Source organism: Rutidosis leptorrhynchoides, chromosome 1 (genome assembly GCF_046630445.1).
Source record: "Rutidosis leptorrhynchoides isolate AG116_Rl617_1_P2 chromosome 1, CSIRO_AGI_Rlap_v1, whole genome shotgun sequence".
Lineage (NCBI taxonomy): Eukaryota > Viridiplantae > Streptophyta > Magnoliopsida > Asterales > Asteraceae > Rutidosis > Rutidosis leptorrhynchoides.
In genome coordinates, this window is record NC_092333.1 from 589539351 (window position 1) to 589561141 (window position 21791).

General features: G+C 32.5%; 1 protein-coding gene across 1 annotated transcript; it reads right to left on the reverse strand.

Annotated features, from left to right (window-relative positions):
* Nucleotides 1-2552: 2552 nt before the first annotated feature.
* LOC139883340 (putative aldehyde oxidase Art an 7) lies at nucleotides 2553-5206 on the reverse strand. Its single transcript, XM_071867530.1, has 3 exons — nucleotides 4811-5206; nucleotides 3827-3993; nucleotides 2553-3744 (listed from the first exon to the last, which is right to left on the reverse strand). Exons 1-3 carry the CDS (start codon nucleotides 5204-5206, stop codon nucleotides 2553-2555), a joined length of 1755 nt encoding a protein of 584 aa, XP_071723631.1.
* Between the last annotated feature and the right edge of the window lie 16585 nt (nucleotides 5207-21791).

Consider the following 21791-nt stretch of genomic DNA (forward strand, 5'->3'; position numbering starts at 1 on the left):
TTATTTGATGAAAGTTATACCAATGAAAACACATTTGAACATTAATTCATTCAAATAAATTTCATCGAATAATATATAACACAAAAAATATATTTTGAGACAAAGTTTAATACAAAAGACTTTGAAAAAAAAAATTTCGAAATGTTTTTTTTTTGGATTTTTTTTTTCAAAATTATTTTTACAGTTACATGTAATTACTTGCACAATCATATGTGATTGAATTGTATAATCACATGTGATTGGATTTGACATGCATAATCACCTATGATTGGGTGTACGTTCACATGTGATTGACATGTAGAATCAAATTTGATTCTAAAAAAAATTTCGAAAAAAAAAATTTCGAATTTTTTAATTTAATTTTTTTTTTCATTCACATGTGATTTTCGCGCCACATGTCACGCTCTCATTGGTCTCTTAGATTTCAAGCAAATTAATGGATGCAAGAGATTACAACATTTGATATATGCTTAGACCACCCCCTATCGTTAGTTACCCGTCCGTTACCCGCACATTACCCGTCATTACCCGTAACTAACCATAGGCACGGGCTCATTACCCGCTTTAGTTACCCGCATTTACCATGGAATTAACGGAAGTTTTAAGTTTAGTTATAGGAATTGTGGGTCCAGTGGCTTTTTATTGTTGGACTTGATGCTTTATTGCTTGTACGTTGTATATTAAGAGGAGTATTGTTTTAGCCATTATAGGGAGTGTTTAGTTATGAGTTAGTTATAGGATATTGGTGTTGATGTGGCGCTGATGTGGAAGATTAAGAGGATTAATAGTTTAGTTACGATAGGGAGTGGCCTTACAAATTTCGTTAATTGTTTAAATTTCAAATAATAACATCAAATAATATTGAATTTATATCATTTTGGGTGTTTAGATTTTGCTAAGTACTCCATATTTATTACTTCTTCCGTCCCATCTTAAGTGTCCATATGTCTATTTTAGGATGTCTCATTTTAAGTATCCACTTAAAATTTCAATCAATCAAAATGAGTTATTCTGGAGAGAGAAAATTTCTTATTGGTAGAGAACGGAGTTAGTGGGATTTCTTAAAACTATGTGCAAAAAATAAGTGGACATTTATAGTAGGAGGAAGGGAGTATCATTATAATCAACTTTGCATAAAGGTAATTTTTTCATCCTTTTTGCTTTTTTACCTTTTTAACCGTTTTTTAAACATTTAAGTTAACCAACCGTTAACCCTTTTTTTAATATTCAATTAACCGACCGTTAACCGATCAAAATCACATAGTATTAATCCGTATAAGATACTGAGTCTTTTTTGCAAATTACATCTCTCCCAAATCAAAATAAACCCTAAAAAATCCAAAAAACTCCATCTTCCTCACTTTCATTATCGTTTCCTCTTCGACAATTTATTCTCTACAAATTTATAGATGTTACCATGGGGTTTGATTTCTTACTTCGTTTCTTCTTCAACAATTTCTTCTCTACAGATTTATAGATGCTGCCATGGGGTTTGATTTCTTACTTCGTTTATGTGATGTTATTATTATAATTGAATCTAATTTGTTGGTTAAGAGTTTGTATATTAATGCTGATTTTGTTTTGATTTTCATACATCCAGTTCTATATTCTATGATAAAAGAAAGACACTTGGAAGATGAAACTGTGTTGACAAAATAAAAGCACTATATGGAGTTTGGATTTGTTGACACTCGTGCGCGCAAAAGGAGTGTGAGCTCGTGCAATGCGAACTCAAGTACGAATATAATTTTCTCGTTCACATCAGTTGTAATGAGTTAACTTAAAATTGAAGCGAATTTGAACGAACATATGGTGTCAAAACCGGAAGAAAAAAAAAAAAAGTTTTAAAATTTATTATTTATAAAAAATATGTATTCAGCCAATTTTGTTGATCCATTTTGTAGAAAGATGATGAAGCCCAATAACCAACCTATAGAGGGGATAAGTAACCCAAGTCAATATGGACCATATCAATGTAGGCTTTTTCTCACGAAATTCAGACTTCCTAATTAGATTTTGGGCTCAGTGTAAAATCGCCTCGTTCATCCGTTTGCGACCGGTGACGGCGACTGACCGGAGGGTTTGAAAAATGGACTCGTCATCAGATACTTCTTAAATTCGTCTACCACCGGAAGCTCCTGTATCTATACTTTATTTATATACGTATACGCATTAATGTATGCTAATGCTATTAAACCTAATTTGAAGTTTAGTTGAAATTGTGGATAACTTAAAAATAGATACTGTAATTGTAGTAGTGTTGAAGTTGATGCTTATCAGCAATTCAAAAAAATAAAAAATAAAAAACATTTACCTTACTTAAAATTTATTTAAATTGAATAACTGACTAATGTTGACGTTCAGAAATGAAATAAGTACGAATGAGGCCATAAATAAAAAGGCACTACTGAAACTAAATCAATCAACAACAAATTAAGAAAAATACATAAGCTAATTCAAACAAAATTGTGAAACAACGAGCCCGATTATTGCAATTTTATTGTTGAGATCCTAACAACAAATAACAAAAAAAGGTGGGTTCAGAGATTCTTTTATTCAATGTGAACCCATAGACCCGGTCCTGGAACACCAAGGTAATTCACGAACAAAATGTAGTACCCAGGTGGTGCGATCATTCCGCTAGGCGGTGCAACCGCAGTGATCACATTATTCTCGATCGCCGTAATTGCTGGAACCACCATTCTTTGATTTTGTGAGAACCCATGAGTTGTGAATGGTGGGTACAACAATGTTACCTTAATATCACCCAACACTAATGGATCACCTGATGCAAGAGTAGCTGCAACCTTAAATGGTTGACCATATTTTATAACCTTATCCGTACCTTGTGCATCGATTGCGGGTCGTTGATTATCAAGAGCAGGGTCCAAGTAAGGTGGGGTAAACTTCTCGACCCGTAATTCAGTTGGATATTCGGCTTCGAACGTGTAGTACTTGTGCATGTTGCTACCAGCAACCAGTACTCGAGTGTCAGGTAATAAAGCCGAGCACGAATGGTACATCCTTGCAATGTTTGTTGGTGTTAGCTCTTTGAACCTTTGACCCATTGGTTTATATGGTGTGTATAAAACAGGAGTTAGGTTTGCATCGGTTGAGTCTTCCCAACCCGATGTACCGGCTTTCGCACCGTTAAGCATTAAAAGATCGCCGTTAGCGAGATGTATCAAGTCCCCCATTGTTCTTGGTGATGGCATATTTTGTTCATCAATCCATGCTGCATCTGGAGCTAATGGCTGAATCCTATGACAATCTTGTAATGCAGGCAAAAACTGTTTTTCGGTTACGTGTCGTGCGTCGACTACTTCGTACGCGTTTGGTTGGTTACCACCGCAGATTACAATCTCGGCTTTAACGGGTTGATCGTCAGCGGTGAGTTTTAACGGAAAAAGAGCCGCTGAACCTGAAGGAGGATAGTTGCGGGACCCGCCTGGTAACTCGGGGTGCTGTTTTACTACTTTGCCCGTTCTTGGAGCGAAGGTGATGGCCCGATTGTTGGCGAATAGGAACACATTACCATCAGGAAGAAGGAATTGAAACGGGTACAAGTTGTTCTCGACGGGCTTTCCTGGGCCTAAAGCGGGCGTTTGTGTTTCCTTTAGAAACGGGAGATCGAATCGCTGTTTTGGGAACTCCATTTGTGGTGGAACGATCTCGTAACTGAACGAGTCTCTGCCTCCTAACACAACTGCAGCTCCGTCATCAAGAACCTGGTTAGACGAGTACCTGTAGTGAAATCGATTTGATCAGTTGCAAATAGAAGTTGATGAGTTTATTAAGTGTGAAATTGGGTTTGAAATCAGCGTACCATCTAGTGTCAGCAAGAACATTAAGTCTTGTATCAAAGTCTGCTTTAGGATCATCGTTGTTAGCCAGAACTCGAATAGCTTTATCACCGCTATTAGTTCCTCCGGTTGCCATTAGGTTACCATTGGGCCACAAGTTTCCTGATGAGCACCACGCATCGCCTTGTAACTGTAGTAAACGTTAATTGATAGCATTCATTTCACACATCGTTTCATGTATAATAACTATATGGAGTGATCTTCGCACACAATTTTTGAAAATTAATTAGGGAGTATAACTAGCCAACTAGGGTAGGGGTGTTCATGGATTCAATTTTTAGTTTCTTCTGGCAAGTTTATTCTCTCCAGTTTCTTCGATATTGAAAATTTTGGGAGCAAAATGTAAGAAAACTGAACCGAACTGGGCAGAACCAAAATCATCAAATTCAAATTTCAAAATCGGAACTGAAACCGAATTTGGTTTCAGTAACTAGAAACCAGAAAAATCATAATTTTTAACCGATATAATACTAATAAACAATAGATATAGAATTCGATTTTGATTTTTGAAATTTTTTCGTGATTTATATATATGTTAATAATTTTATTAAATTTTTGCTAAATTTGATCTTGAATAAGGTTTTCATTTTAACCGAATTCAATAAAGAAAAACCGAAATTAAAATTGATTCAGATTTAACCGAATTCAGTTTTAATTTTCTTTTGTTTTTCATTCGATTTGGTTTTCTGGATTAAATGGTTTCAAATTCAGTATTAATCACACCCACGTACAACTAATTAGACGTAAAATTACGCGTTAAATCAACAAGAAGGACTAACTGTGCTAAAATAGAAAATTTGGAGGACTAAAAGTGTTATTATTGAAAGTTACTCCGGAAAGGCCAACGTGACATTTAATCCATGCAGTACGTTAGCTCTACGAATCTTGTCTACACTGATCGACAAAAAAAAGGAAGAAAAAAAAAAAAAAAAAAAAAGTTAACATACTGTAAGGGGCCTGTAGTTTGAGGTCTTCCAGTCATAAGCAATGGCATGAGCGTAACAATCGGGCTGATTATTTGCATCAGGGTTATTCGGGCATGGAGCACCGTCAGGTAATTTAAAACCCGAAGGGCCAAGTGATGTAGTATCAAACCAAACAACTTTATCATTAGGCATCAATTGCAGTTGCATAGCAGCAACACCCGCATTAGGATTATCGATGGCCCACTGGCCCAAGGTTGCGGACTCAATAGGTGGATTTGCGTAATCGGATCCACCATCATTGATACCGGGGTCTTTAGCGTCCGGGTCGACTATATCTTGCTGAGCAAGGACGTTAGATGATGCAAGTAGTAATAGAGGAATAATGAAAAATAAGTATGTTTTAACTAGTGGTGCCATTTGAGCAGGCTAGTTTATTTTTTGTTACATCGCTATCAAATGTCCTTTTTATAGGTTTATTCCTTATAAACCGATGGTGTTAATTTAAATGAGCAAAATGTTGCTAAATATAGTTTCTGGACGACAAGAACAGTATGGTTTAGTTTTCATCTGAAGACTCGGGCTTTTTATTTTTGCGTTTGTCATTATTTTTAATTTTTATTTTTTAACTAATGAAATTGGATTTAAATTTTAGTATAAACTTAATTTTTTGTATCTTCATTTCGCATTCAAACTTTTAGAGGATATCATTTTAGATACGAAATAATTATTCCATATCTTTTCAAATAATAAAGGATTTAATAATTGTATAATACGGAGTACTCCGTAATAAAGATGGGATAACTTATACCAGGGAATAAGTTGAGTCAATATGAACTTACTTTCTAGATGGAATCCGTTACGTGATCGCTTTAGGAAGAGATTATGGGGATAGAAAGACAATTTATTGTCAATTGATGGACGTCTTACCCTTTCAACGCCAGTTAGAGGTCCTTTACCTCCTAACCTTTTAAGTAGGAAAGTGGGAGATGATGGGTCCATCCGTTTCTGGCAGGATAATTGGCGTGATGATGGTACTCTTAAAGATAAATATCTCAATATTTCATTTAGATACTAATGAGGATTGTTTGGTATCGACTTGATGCGTTAATGGTGCTTGGTGTTGGTCTTGGAAGAGGATTGACATAGGGAATCATAATGCTTGTTTACTTGATCACATGGTTTCTTATTTATGCATCGTTAATACCTCGATAATCCATGAGTTGTGGCAATGTCTAGTGGTAGAAGCTGACACGTTTCCTATTAGCACTACTTGAGACATCTCGATTGCCATTTATTATGTCAAGTGATCATAGAACCCGATGGTCTAAGTTACTTCCTCGCTAGGTGAATGTTTTCATTTAGAGATTAGCATTGAATCGTCTTTCTTTTAGACTCAAGCTTTCGCAAAGAGGCATGTAAATAGAGGAAATCGGGTGCGTTCCGTGTTCTTGTAGAGTGGAGTAAATCAATCATGTTATCTTTGAATGTGAAATTGCGTGCAATCTTTGGAGGAAAATGCAGATGTAGGTCAGAGTGGCTATTCCGATATTTCCGATTGTCTCGAATGGTCTTCTTGCTCGATGAGTGGCAAGCTTTTAGAGGGATGAAGAACATGTTGTACATCATTATTGCAACTATGTTGTGGCATATCTGAAGTTATTCATAATGCTTCTTTTAACAGGCTTTGTAACAGAGGTCGATAAATGTAATATTCGTTAGAACAACTGGCTTTTAAAATTTTTGTAATGTTTTTCTAGCTTCTCACAGAGAGGCTTAATAATATTTTAATACTCCGTATATCTTCATCTTTAAAACAAATCGTTGAGCTACACTAATTTCACTCAAACATATGTTGTATATTTGTAGTATTTAATTTCTAATTATACATATCTATCAAATATAATTTAAATTTAACTTACATATGAAAAGTTTAACTTTATTAATTACTTTTGCTTTACTAATTGCCATCCTAACTAGTAAGAGTGATCATGATATTGTATCTGTATGGAACTTTACTGAACTGGTTAGGTTCGCTATTCTTTTTAACCCTAACCTTGAATACCAAATATCTTACCAATAGAATTGGTTTGATAATGATATAGTAAAGAGTGTTACCGCACTCATTTGGCACCGAAATAAAAACCCATAAAAAATATATAAGTACTAAATCTTGTAAACCTGAACACAATTACAAATAAACTTGCTCATCAAAATAAATAACAATCAAATCTAAAGGTACTAAATCATACAAACTTTTAACCAAACGTTTGGCAAATATAAATCAAAGAAAAAATCCCAATGAAATGCAAAAGTACTAAAACGTACAACCTATAAACATAAGGTAATATAAAAATAATTTTTTTTTTTTTTCATTTACCCGTTTGTTGTGCTCCTCTTCTTTTTTTTTTTTTTTTTTTTTTTTTTTTTTTTTTTTTTTTTTATAGGAATTTTATCATATATCCCCTTATTAACTTATATAATCACATATTTACTCACTTAAAGATCATATTATCACACATACTCAATTTAAACACTTAAACACATCATATTTACACACTTAAAGATCATAATATCACATACACCAAATTCAAACGCTTATACACATCATATATATACCCATTGAATTATTTTTAATTCTAATATTAAATAAAACATCAAAAACTTAAATATCATAAATTAAAGCTGTATTGAGCATTATGCTCTTTTTCTGCAATTATTTTTTTCCTTCTTTAAATTTGCATATTCGGAAACATTCAATTATTTATGTTTTTTATCTCAAATTTTTGCCCGCAGATTTCGAAACATTTTTTTTTATGAGGTGTCATCTTAGACCGGTCACAACGCTAGTGTCTTTTTTACCGTCATTTATGTCATAAAAAAGAAGCCAATGGGAATGAAGCGTCTTTTATGTCTTATAAAGAATATTTTGTTTTTCGTTAATATTCAGAAGATGGAGGACGGTTCAGAAGTGGGCCCTCTTATTCTTGAATCCAGAGAATTAATATTAATATTATTTATATGTTGCAAACGATTGGAACCATGCAAATTGAATAATGTATTTATGATCATAGCAAATAAGTGGGGCCATGGGAATTGAAATATATTTTTATAAAAATATGGAAATAAACGTGGTTCAATGTTTTTAAAGAAGTATATAATGGTGAGTAGTAATTAGTCTTTTTCAGTCTTTTTGTAAAAGTGTTGATGCGGCGGTCAGTCTTTTTAAAGAAGTATGTCACTGTTGGGAGTGGTCTTAAACATTGTTTGGCACAAACAAAATGTGTGGATTTTGGTCTTGAAGCTCACTGTTTTTTTTATTGTTCTTTATTTTATTTTATTTTGTGAAGAAAATGCGTATTTTTATTGTTGATTAACCCGGGATCGTACGTCTTGTCGATAAATCAGATAACAGGTATTGATTAATATTGGTCTGGTTAATTTACTCGATCGTTGTCGCAAAGAAGCCTTAATGTTTGTTGTAGATATGTAGTCAAGTGGTGCTCACTGTATTTGTTGCACCTATCTGATGTGCATATGATGCATATGGAATGCATACTCTGTTGTATCGTTTCTAGTATTAACTAGTTTCGAACCCTCGCTTCGCGGCGGGGGTTCGGTTTTCAATGTATTTTATTGCGTTTAGTTTATAAAATTATTCCGTGGCTAACGATGATGTCGTTGAAGCGCAAATCGAGTCGAACTAAAAGGTATAGCTCGTGAAAGATTTAAATGTTATGTTAAATTAACAATATATGTGCATCTACACGTTTCGCTATGGAGTTGTCGACTTTTAAAAATTTAACGCAAACTCAACGTGTATGAAAAATACCCCAAATATTTAGCGTTTTTTAAAAAGCGTCCGTTTTGCCTATAGTTAGTGACATTGTATTCCTAAATTTTTTCCGAGTTTAACGATGGTGTTGGAAAAATTTAACTCGTTGCGAACGAGAAGATATGACCCGTTGAAGATTTGGGGGGAGTTTGTTTAAGATTTTTTTTATGAAAATGATTATTTGACACTTTACCCCTGTTTGGAGGGCGATTTGAATTTTCGGAAAAAGTCTGGGGTTAAATAATAATAATAATACAAAAAAAAAGTGTAAAGTCGGAATTATCCCTGGTCACTATTCATTTCACCTATGTCTTTTAGGTATAGGTATATAATAAAAAAAAATTGATTTTCATTTTTTTTTATTTTTTTTTATTTTATGTTTTGTAAGTTGGTATAATTTAGTTAGTATTTATATTTTATGCTTATTTCTTAGTGTCTCCAATCTGATTATTTTGATATGGAATAGAAGAAAATTCAGTTAGAAAAAAATGAGAAATTAATTAGATCTAAATTAATTAAATTTTCAATGAAAGAGGTCAAATGAGAGTTTTAGCACTTAGATTGGTTATATATGAAATGGGAGTTGATATTTCCCCCATCAATTTTACTCCTTCCACCACATTTTTAAACCATTTCCCAAACTACCCTTATCTAATTATTTATTTAAAGGAATTATTTATTTAAAGCAATAACTGATAAATCCTATATCTCCGTAAGCTATAATAATATACACTTGCTAATTTCAAAGTGCCCCAAGACTAAACATTAAATAGTACTATCCTCTGTATTCAAGGATAATATTCAACTATCAAATTAATATGCAAATAAGCCAACTCCATGAAAGCATAATAAATCAATTTAATTATCAAATACACAGTGGAATAACCTGATACAAGTCTCAAAACATAATGTACCAAATTTGGTTTACAACCACAACTACAGCATTGTATCAAAAAATGATGTGAATGTTCCAACCACAACAAAAACTACAGCACCGTATAAAAAAAAAATTGGAGCCTGCACTAATCGAACAACATATAGTCTTCCGAAAATTATGGATAACCATTTAAATCCATTAGGGTGCTTTCAAAATTAATATAACTTGTATCCTCCACTTCACCACTCCATTGAGATGTACCGACAGAACTTGGATTGTGACTCCGAGATGATTCAACAAGCTCAAATTTTGAAGGCTCTCGTGCGGTAGAAGTTACCCCCTTTTTCCTTTTTGATTTTGGAGGTCTCCCTTTCGAGCGTTGAATCATCGGGTCAAATAATATATCGTGTTCATTCACAAGTTTACCAAGCATCAAAGTAGCATATTCTTTCTTATATTCAGGCCATCAAAGTAACTCAACTAATTGATCGGAGTAGAAAATAAATGAAAAATTCAACAATATCATCAAATAAATAAATACCTGGGTGTTCATAATAGAGTGAATGTAGATGTAATCTTCAATTTTATTATGAAAATAAACGATTAGGGATGTTGTTACTGATTTGGTAGATGAAAAAAGTGGAAAAGACAGACAAAGGGTAATGAGAATTGAAGAACTTTGAATAGTTAATTCACGCCTTTAATAATTACTCCGTACTCCGTAATTTACAAGGGTATTTTGGGAAAGAGGTTTAAAATGTGGTGGAAGGAGTAAAATTGATGGGGGAAATATCAACTGGAATTATGTTGTTTAGTTGGGTATATATGTTATTTTAAAAATTAATAAGGGGATATATGATTTTATCTCATTTTTTCACGACTTCTTCTCATTGATGAAACATCACGTACTTCTTATTAGCTCATTTTATTTCTAATATATCATTTGAAGTAATATTAACATCAACTTGCATACAACAAAACTAGGGGCATAATTAACAAATTATAATGGAAAATGTGAATATAATAAATATCTATCATCTCTAAATCGATATCGGAACTAAAACTGAAAAATACTGGTATTTTACGGAAAGTACATGACCAAAAAAATGGAATAGAAATGTCGTATCAATTATAGTGGTATGGTTGGTTTGGTACGAGTACAGTATCAAGAATCCGAATACTAAAACTCATCCCCACTGACAAGCTCATTCAGTTCGATTATGAATCTTGACTTATGCTCTTAGTGTAGGATTAATGTGCAAGGTACAAAATATAACTATATGGCCAACTTCATTTGAGCCTTCAGGTCACACACATATATACCGAGACGTCAAATAATATATATATATATATATATATATATATATATATATATATATATATATATATATATATATATATGATGTATATATATTACTCAAGTAACAAATAGTAAATCGAAATTAATTCATTTACTATTCATATGAATAGTAAATGAAACGAAATTAATTAATTTACTATTTACATGAAAGCAACATGATAGATATTATTATTTATAAGTTACATAACATACCCCTAAAATTCTTGAGAAATACGACTTTTTAAAAACCAAATAACAACGAAATTGAAAATATATATTATAATATATACTCCATATCTATCTGTATCTTGATTTGGTTGAAAAAGAAAATCAAGTTGAACAAAACAACAAAACAAGATATCATGCGTACATGTATTAGAGATATATAAATGGGTTGTTTTTGTTCTTGGGTAAGATAGAGAAAAAGAGAGTTTTTTGACAGACGAAGTTTATCACTCAAAACAAATGTATCAATTTCTATTGGTTTTGTTTCTTGTTACACAAAAACAAAAAACTCCCACATATTATTTTGATTCATTCTTTTGCAAGACAAAATAATACGGAGTATTATTGATTGATTCATATAATTAATCAAGGGTTGATTAATTTGTTACTTGGGTTTGGACTAGCATCCATTGACGGTCGTTTGAAGTGTAGTGCGGACTATCCTAAGAGACGATTATATTTTGATCGTAGGTTTCTCTCCGTCTCATCAATTTCTCCAAGAAAGGTATATCGTTAACTCCTCTTTTGTTTTATATTCATGACAATTATTATGATATAATTGAATCATTGAGATAAATTAATCGTGTGCATGTTTCATTAAATGTATGAATATATAATCTTGTAAATGTTTGTATGAAATAATAAAAGATTATTATTTTAACTATCCGCTGCGCTAATCTGAAATTGGTAAAAGTACACACGATTTTTCAACAGTGGTATCCGAGCCGCTTTTACACCATCTTAATTGTCGCGAGATTTTTTTTTAGATTTAGCTTTGTGGTGAATTGGTAAAAGTCAAAACCTTTATGGTTTTGAAAGTCAACTTTGTTGATTACCTCATGACGCACGAATAAGATCTGGAAAATATCACTGTTATGAATTTTGAATTTATTTTTTATGGCTTGAATAATTGTTGTTTATTTCATTCCATGGTTGTACACATGCATTGTAACCATGAACAAGCCATATGTAGGTTTTAATAATGTAGTTATTAAAATTGTGATTGCACACATAGCCCATAATGCCCCGACCTATGTATGATTGTTGATTACGGCAATATTATGTCATGTTGATTATTTGTATTATTAGAAAGGCCATTTTGAAGCCAATGTTGTATTATATTTATTTTTTATTTTTCATATTATTGTATTTAAGTTTATTTCAATTTGTAAAAGTACTAGTTTAGTTGTATTTTCAAATTTAAATAAATGTAACAAGATGAAGGTTGAAGATAAAATACAACATGCTTTTGGCTTAGAAGATGGCGAACAAGTCAAGTTGACAACGATGACGTTTGTCAAGTTTTCACTTGATTCTTGAATTAAGTGGGAGCTACGATATTACCCTTAGTTTGACCTCTTGATCCCATGTCGACTCATGGGATCAAGCATAGGATTTTTGGGCTAGGCTATGTGTGTGTGATGCATGATTGTGTTTTATTTTACGCATTTATATTTAATTGTTGATTATAATATTTACTAAATGTTTTTGATGAAAACATTAAATAAAACCGGTAACGAGTTTCAAATATTAAAATTGATGATTTTAAAAAGTTAAACTCTAACGAGTTTAAAGTTAAATAATTTTAAGACTTAAATTACATATGTTTTTGATGGAAACATTAAATAAAACTCTAAACGAGTTTCAAAGATTAAAATTGATGATTTTAAAATAAGTTAAACTCTAACGAGTTTAATGTTAAATGATTTTGAAAGTCAAATAATATATATGGACGACATCTTTTAAAACTGTTTTAAAACGATACACGTTTGTGTATTTGTTATTTTTATATCCTATAAATTAAATACCAAATTAGATCACAAACATAATCGACATATACAATTGGTTAAAATGTTTTTTAACTAATAGTGTAGCAAATCTTGTGTGCATGCATTATTTATTGACATAAACTTTTTCCAAAATACCCGTCAAATTTAAGTCATACCATCAAATGAGCTTGCAAACACTCCTCGTTATTTTTCTGATCTAGTGAGACTAGGCTGAATTATAGTCACGAGATGGATTTTTCGATCTAGTGAGACTATCGTGAATTTCCACTGTTTTCAAATTGGACGACTTAATCGTATTCACGGTGAGACCTGAGTTCGAGGCAATAATGGGACAAACATGCCATTAGATAATAGTGGTTTGTTCGACTACATATATCTCTAGGTCCCATAAAGATCTAAGAGTTGTACTTGTAATACAATTGGTACCCGCTACATACCAATAGACTCCATAACTGCTAGCTGATCAACAGATGTGGCTATGGAACCTCTATGTGGATCTTAGACTTTCGTAAATTAATTGTTTTTTTTTAAAAAAAATATTATAAAAACTTGGGTAGTTAATTTATTAAAGCTCAATATCGAAAATACTAAATTGAATCTTATATCTGTTGTAGATGTCAAATAATCAAAATGTAAACCAAAACACACTTCCTTCTTTGTTGGAGAAGGATAAACTCAATGTTCAAACTTCCTAGACTGGCACTGCAACCTGAGAATTGTTCTCAAGCATAATTAGAAGTTGAATAAAGTTTAGAACCCATATCCTTTCTTCCTATTGTGGCAGTTGCTGCTGCTCAGCAAAATAATTATCGAATGTTGTTCGATGATCAGGAAGAAATAGGATTGAAGGGTGAAAAAAAATAAGCTGAATACTTTGTGGAAGGAAAATGACAAATCATTTGCTAGGAAAAATATTCCACCTTCCAAGAAGGAAAGCCCAACAAAAGACGCCGAATGTTTCCATTGTGGAAAGGTTGGCAATTGGAGAAGGAAGTTGTCCTATCTTCCAATCTGAGCTGAGAAAAGGCAACGCTAGTGAGACTAGTAAATCAGGTATATTCCATATATAGTTATATACTTCTTTAGTGATTTCTAGATCTTTGTTAACTGGTTGTGGCCTTTACACCTTTAACAATATGAAGGGAATGAGAAGAAGTAATAGACTGAAGAAAGACACAATGGATTTGCAAGTAGGCAAGGGGGATCAAGCTTTTGTTAAAGCTATTGGTACCTCTGAACTTACTTCTCTAAGTGATCTTATTGTTTTGTTGGAACAATAGCATTATGCTCTCAATACTGCGAGCGACATAGTTTGAAAGTTGTTAGTATTGAACTTGCATTTACACACTTAGGTATTTCAGTTTCTAAGGATAATATATTTATCTTAATACCTATCCACGTGATGGTATTTTTGAAATTGATATGCATAGTGTAATTTCAAATGAGAATTCTGTGTATACCTACATCGCCAAAGTCTTCAAGCAAGACTTAAATAAGACCTATCTATGACATTGTCATATTGGTCATATAAACAAACAATGCATTTCAAAACTCCAATCTAATGGACTTTTGGAATCAATTGACTCTGAGTCATTTGATGTATGCGAGTCATGTTTATGTGAAAAGATGACAAATGCTTCTTTCTCCGATTTAGGTAAAAGAGCTAAAGATCTTTTAGGACTAATACATACTGTTGTATGTAGCCCTTTAAGAACAATGTATAGATTTAGTTAATTTTACTTCATTACATTTATTGATGAGTATAGTAGCTATGATTATGTTCACTTGCTGAAACATAAACATAAAGCTATTTTAACATTCAAAAGTATTCCAAAATGAAGTAGATAATCAGCTTGGAAAGACCATTAAAGCACTTCACTCTGATGGAGTAAGTAAGTTTATGAGTCAAGAGTTTTTTGAACCACCTAAAGAATTGTGGGATTGTCTCATAGTTCACTCTACCTTACACACCACAACACGATGGTGTGTCTAAGTAAGAGGAATCAAACTTTACTTGATATAGTTTGATTTATGATGAGTCTGATTTCTCTACTACCGTCTTTTAGGGATATGCATGAGAGTCTGCTGCAGGCATACTCAATGTGATTCCAACTATGAAGGTAGAAACGACACCATATGAGTTATGGCATGGGAAGAATCCCAAGTTGTCTTATCTGAAAGTCTGGGGTTGTAAAGCGTACGTGAAACATGACACTTCAAACAAATTAGAACCCAGAACTATCTAATGTTACTTTGTACGATACATAAAGGAAACAATGAGTTACTACTTTTAATACCAAGCTGAAGACAACGTGTTTTCTGCTCGGTCTGCTGAATTCCTGAAAAGAGATCTTCTCTTACAAGAAGTCAGTGGGAGTAAAGTAGATCTTGAAGAAATTCAAGTACTTTAAAGTAACATACCTTCAGTATGCACTAGCAATCCACACGTTGAAAATGAGCGCACTGTTGGTGAGCCAGAACGTGTTACACCTGCACTTTATAGATCTAGTAGAACTCATCGGCTTATGAGGTTTAATTATCTGATTAATTCAGATAAACCTCAACTAAGAGATTATGATGAACCCTCTAGCTGCGTGAGGCCATATCAGATCCTGAATCTGAAAATGACTAGATTCTATGAATACAGATATGTAGTCCATGAAGGATAATCAAGTATGAGACTTGATTGATCTTCTACCCAATTGTAAGACAATGAGGTAAAAATGGGTCTTCAAAGGAAGACTGATATGGACGGTAATGTAAACACTTTTAAAGCTCGATTGGTGACAAAAGGTTATGATGAAAGTTTTTTCACCAGTCCCGAGCCTTAAAACAATTAGGATACTTATTGCCATGGTTACTTTTCATGATAATAAAATATGGCTAATGGATGTCAAAACTGCTTTCCTAAATGGCGACCTAAGCGAGGACGTACATATGGTTCAGCCGGAAGGGTTTATGAATCCAAAGCATCATAATAAAGTATGCAAGCTTCTAAAATCTATTTATGGATTAAAGCAAGCATCCAGAAGCTAGAATCTTAAGTTTAATGAGAAAATCAAAGTGTTTAATTTTTCTCAAAACTAAGATAAGCCCTGAGTTTACATTAGAGCTAGTGGGAGCAAAGTAGTCTTCTTAATCTTATATGTTGATGAAATATTACTTATTAGAAATAACATTCCAACTTGCAAGATTTCAAGTCTTAGCTTGGAAAATGTATTTCCATAAAGGATCTTGATGAAGCTACTTATATTATTGGAATGAGGATCTATACAATAAATCAAATTGGATTATTGGTTTGAATCAAAGTACATACATTATATTGCAGAGATTTAGCATGCAAAACTCCAAGCATGGAGCTTTGCCAATGCAAAAGGGCATAACTGTGAGAAAGTCTCAAAAGTCCTATCACAGCAGATGAGATGAGACAAATGAAATGTATCACATATGCTTTGGCTATATGATCCATTATGTATGCCATGATATGTAATATAATCGATGTTTCGTTAGTTTTGAGTTTGACGAGTCATTGTCAACATAATTCAGGTAAAGTACATTGGATTGTTGTTAAGAATATTCTTTAGTATTCGCAGAGTACTAATGATATGTTCTTGGTTTACGGTGGTTTGGAAGAAGAGTTAAGTATTAAGTTTTATACTGATTCTAGTTTCCAAACTGATCAAGATGATTCTCGATCCAGTCACGTTGTTTCTTTGTCATGATGGGCAAGACAGTTAATTGGAAGAGCTCTAGGCAGAGCACTATTGAACAATCTACAACAAAAGCAGAATACATTGTTGACTGAGAAGCTGCTCAGAAAGCTGTCTGGATAAGGAAGTTTGTTAGTATACTCAGAGTAGTACACAACATTTAATCTTCTATAATATGTACTGTGATAGTTCGAGTGTTAATATATTTTTGAAAGAATCACATGTACATAAAAGTATCTGGTACATTCTTCAAAGGTTTGACTACATTCATTAAGTCATTAAGAGGAATGATATTAGTATTCTTAAAGGTTCATACAAATGATAATGTGGCTGACCCGTTCATGAAGCCCATGATGCACAACAAGCATGATGATCATTATAATAATACTGGACTTCGTTATGCTGCTGATCTTTTTCATTTGTAATTTAGTATTTGAATATTTTTGGAACATTAAGCAGTTTTATATTAATGAATTGATATATAGTTGGTATGATCATTTTCATTTATATCACTGTGTTCTATATTAGCATGTTTAATCCATGAATAATTGTTGATTATTCAAAATCTCCATAATCAGTCATGTTATGGGAATAACATGAATTAAGATTAATGTGAAATTTTGGTTATATTCATTGATGATGAATAGTTAACTTGTTGAGACCAAAATTCATACGTATTCATTAATGATGAATATTGGAATGACCCAACCATGAGATGTCACTACATGGATCGTAGTCAGTAGTAAATCTTTTAGTGATTATGTCTTTGTGTCCTTAGACTTGAGATGCACGTCCGTCTTGATGAGTGTAGTATTGTATTTTGATATGGTTAAACGCTGTCCTGAATAAGGCTGTTATAAAGGCCATTATTGGGTATACTGTAAAGCTCGTGATAGACACGTGTATGCAATATAGGATTTTTTTCCTCTAAAATGTTTGGAGTTAGATACTTTTTGAGCTCCTCGATGAATGAATAAGATATTTGTGTGACCGCACCCAGGTGTAATTAAGATGATACTTAATTAATTTGGTGATCTAATTCAGTTCTAAGATCGAGAAACAAAATTGTTAAACAAATGAGAATGACCGATGATCCATATCTCAAGTTTAACTAAAGTGTCTGAAACAAAAGGACGAATGACATTTAACACTTACCATAAACAGTGTCGAGAAACTACCCTCACGTGAATTTGGGGACAATGACGTGTTGCTAGACGCTTACCATTGTTTGTATAGTTACTTGGTGTTGTGCCATGCACAAGTGGGAGTCTGTAGGATTAATGTGCAAGGTACAACATATAACTATATGGCCAACTTTATTTGAGCCTTCGGGGTCATACACATATACACCGAGACGTCAAATAAAATATATATATGATGTATATATATTACTCAAGTAACAAAATAATAAATCAAAATTAATTCATTTACTATTCATATGAATAGTAAATGAAACGAAATTAATTAATTTACTATTCACATGAAAGCGACATAATAGAAATTATTAATTATAAGTTACATAACATACCCCTAAAGTATTTGAGAAATACGACTTTTTAAAAACCAAATCAAATATTACAGACAACAAAATTGAAAATATATATTATAATATATACTCCATATCTTTCTGTATCTTGATTTAGTTGAAAAAGGAAATCAAGTTGAACAAAACAACAAAACAAGATATCATGCGTACATGTATTAGAGATATATAAATGAGTTGTTTTTGTTCTTGGGTAAGATAGAGAAAAAGAGAGTTTTTTGACAGACGAAGTTTATCACTCAAAACAAATGTATCAATTTCTATTGGTTTTGTTTCTTGTTACACAAAAACAAAAAGCTTCCACATATTATTTTGATTCATTCTTTTGCAAGACAAAATAATACGGAGTATTATTGATTGATTCATATAATTAATCAAGGGTTGATTAATTTGTTACTTGGGTTTGGACTAGCATCCATTGACGGTCGTTTGAAGTGTAGTGTGGACTATCCTAAGAGATGGTCATATTTGATCGTAGGTTTCTCTCCGTCTCATCAATTTCTCCAAGAAAGGTATATCGTTAATTCCTCTTTTGTTTTATATTCATGACAATTATTATGGTGTAATTGGATCATTGGGATAAATTAATCGTGTGCATGTTTCATTAAATATATGAATATATAATCTTGTAAAAGTTTGTATGAAATAATAAAAGATTATTATTTTAATTATCCGCTGCGCTAATCTGAAATTAGTAAAAGTACACACGATTTTCCAACACTTAGACCATAACTTATATAATTCATTAATAACATCGTGATCGTTATGTTCCAATCATTATGTTAACTAGTATTATTAAGAAATGCAAATAGTCTTCTTAATTTTAGAATCAAGAAGTCATTAGAGCACGTGCGTTGGTGTGAAAATAATTTTACGCTATATGTTATAAATTCTAATTACAATACGTACATCGAGATGTGAAATAAATCTTTTACTAAATGTAAAGGTAAAAAACATGTATTGATTGGACCCTTTGTTATGAAAAAAAAAAAAAAGAATAAAATGATAGTTAAAAAACAATAAAAAGATTACTATTCATGACCTGATGACAAATAATACTAGTCTATCTATTACATCATATAAATCTTGGAAAAAAAATCCAACGTGGCATCATTAGCGTAATTCTAATCCTAAAATCTGACATGTTATTCAGAGACTATTTGTCATTAACACTAATCTATGCCACAGTGGACAAACAAAAGATAAAAAAAAAAACAAAACAAAAAACAATTAAACCACATTCTCTTTCGTTCTCTGTTCAACTGACGAAAAACAACAGCCCTTACTTAGACGACTGAAACCCTAAATCGCTATGTTCATCGTCTCTTTTTATCCATTGAATACATACCACGCCGCGCTTCTTGCAGTATCGGTTCTCCAACCAATTACGTTTAGGGTTCTCCAACCAATTTTGATTAGGGTTTCAAACTTTTAAATTAACAAAACTCAAATTATCCATCTCTAATTCGTCTTTCAGCTTATCAACTACAAACACCAACATTAAACTCAGATGGTCCAATCGAATCTGTTTCATATATGCCAGATTTTAATAATTGGTTTATGTTTCGCAGGAAAAGGATTAAGATCCATCAATTAGGGCTTCGAAAAAAGTCGCGGCGTTCAATTAACATCTCCAACAACAGCAAAAGGTTACGTTTAAACGATTTCTCTATTTTTTGGGTTTGTTTCATCGGATCTCATGAGTAGTTAATCTAATTCTAAAACCTGACCAATTTGTTTTTCAATTTTAAGTATTAATGTAGCATGCTTTTCATCTATATTCTGTTGTATATAATGGATTGTTGATTTTACAGTTGTATTACTTTTTGTGCAATGATGAGTAACGTAGTTGCATTGAACGGTATAATATGAAGGTATGTTGCGTTGTTGTGCAATTTTGCTACATACAAGTGCTGGAAAATGTAAGTATGATACATACAATGTTAATTAGTGAAGTAAGTTATCATACTTTGGGTTTAATAGTGAAAGATATTTATTAAGATGAATGATGGTGACTAATTTGCATTGCTTTACATTTTTGGGCAGTGTGATGTTAGAAGAATATTGGACGAGTGGACGCAAACTGGCTAGACTCGGATTGTTAAAAGTAAATGTGGCAGTATGATGTCTTAGTTTGACTCATTGGCTATATTGTGTGCTTCAGTCTACAATTGTTCACGAGTGTTTGAGAATTTATATAAGGGCCTGAACCAAAAATTAAGTATAAACAAACGCCAACTTAACATTTGTAACATCCCGTCCTTTTCCGTTTACTTTCCGTTTAAATATCTTAAATTCCGTTATATAATTATAACATCTCTCGTTTACTCTACGTATTTAAGGTAATTCGTTTGGTTAATTCACGCACCCATACTTAACCTTGAGGGACCAATGTTGTCATGTAGGAAATGTCTTGACTAGGACAAATGGTCAACCATCACCTCCTCCACTCATTCATCACCTCCCACTTTTTAATACTTCCATCTTTTCTCTCCATTCTCCATCTTCAAAGATTCATCATCTAAATCATAACTAGCAACGTTCATCAAAACAAATTACATATTTGGAATCCTTGCAACTTCCTCTTCGAATCCATACCAACTTCATCTCATTTGGGTAACTTTCTAAAAATACTAGATTTTATGTTCTTAATGTTTTTGACCTATAAAAGTGTTAGTTAGTGTCTATGGCTCGAGTCTAACATGAATATATGATTTTTATGCTCGATCTCGTTGTTTTAGTGTAACTAGCATGAACTTGAAAAGTGTGTAATTAATCTTGGGTTTTGAATGATTAAATGTTGTTGTTATGATAAAGTTCATGTATTAAATGTGTTACTAGCATCACTAGCTTCATTTTGATGTGTAGGTTGATTAAGAAAATATCACTAACATGATTATTGATTTGGTGATTTTGGTTAGGGTTTGATAGACTTAATTATGAACTTTTGATGCATTAAATTCTTGACAATGTTGTTTGTAAGTGTTTAGTTGTATTGTATGCGTAATTACCTACGAAATGGCGTATTATATGTGTGCATTCAATTCCCGAATCATCAATGTGCATTTATGAACTTGAATGTAATTAATGATGAACATTTAATGCGGATTTGGTTGTCATAAATGTTGAATTGGTTGATGAAATGTGTTTAGTTGTTTTTCTCGTCAAAATACCTTTCCAACGATATAAGATACATGTTTTGATTGTTTTCGGATCATAAGTTGTGATTGTTTGAAGTTTGATTCGTGCACTTGTGCAATTTCAGCAAGACAGAAATCTGTACCACATCTGGACGCCGTCCCAACCCTTGGACACCATCCAGGCCTTCATTGCTGGATGCCGTCCAGGCCATTTGAACGTTGTGCAAATAAACTGCAGAATTCTGATCAAGTTGGTCATACACCGTTTAATTCCAACTATGCTATGCACCTCCGATTAACATGTAACTCGTTCTAACATGCTCATATATGATTATAAAACTCAAAAAAATTGTTCGAGACCCGACCCGAACGTGTTGACTTTTTCGTTGACTTTGACTTGATCAAAGTTAACTTTCATTCAAACTTAACCAAATATTTATGCAATCGTTCTAGCGTGCTTTTATACTTGTATCTTGCATGAAACTTGACAACGTGATTCACATGCTACGTAATCGAGTCGTAACGAGCCATAGGATTAACTGAACA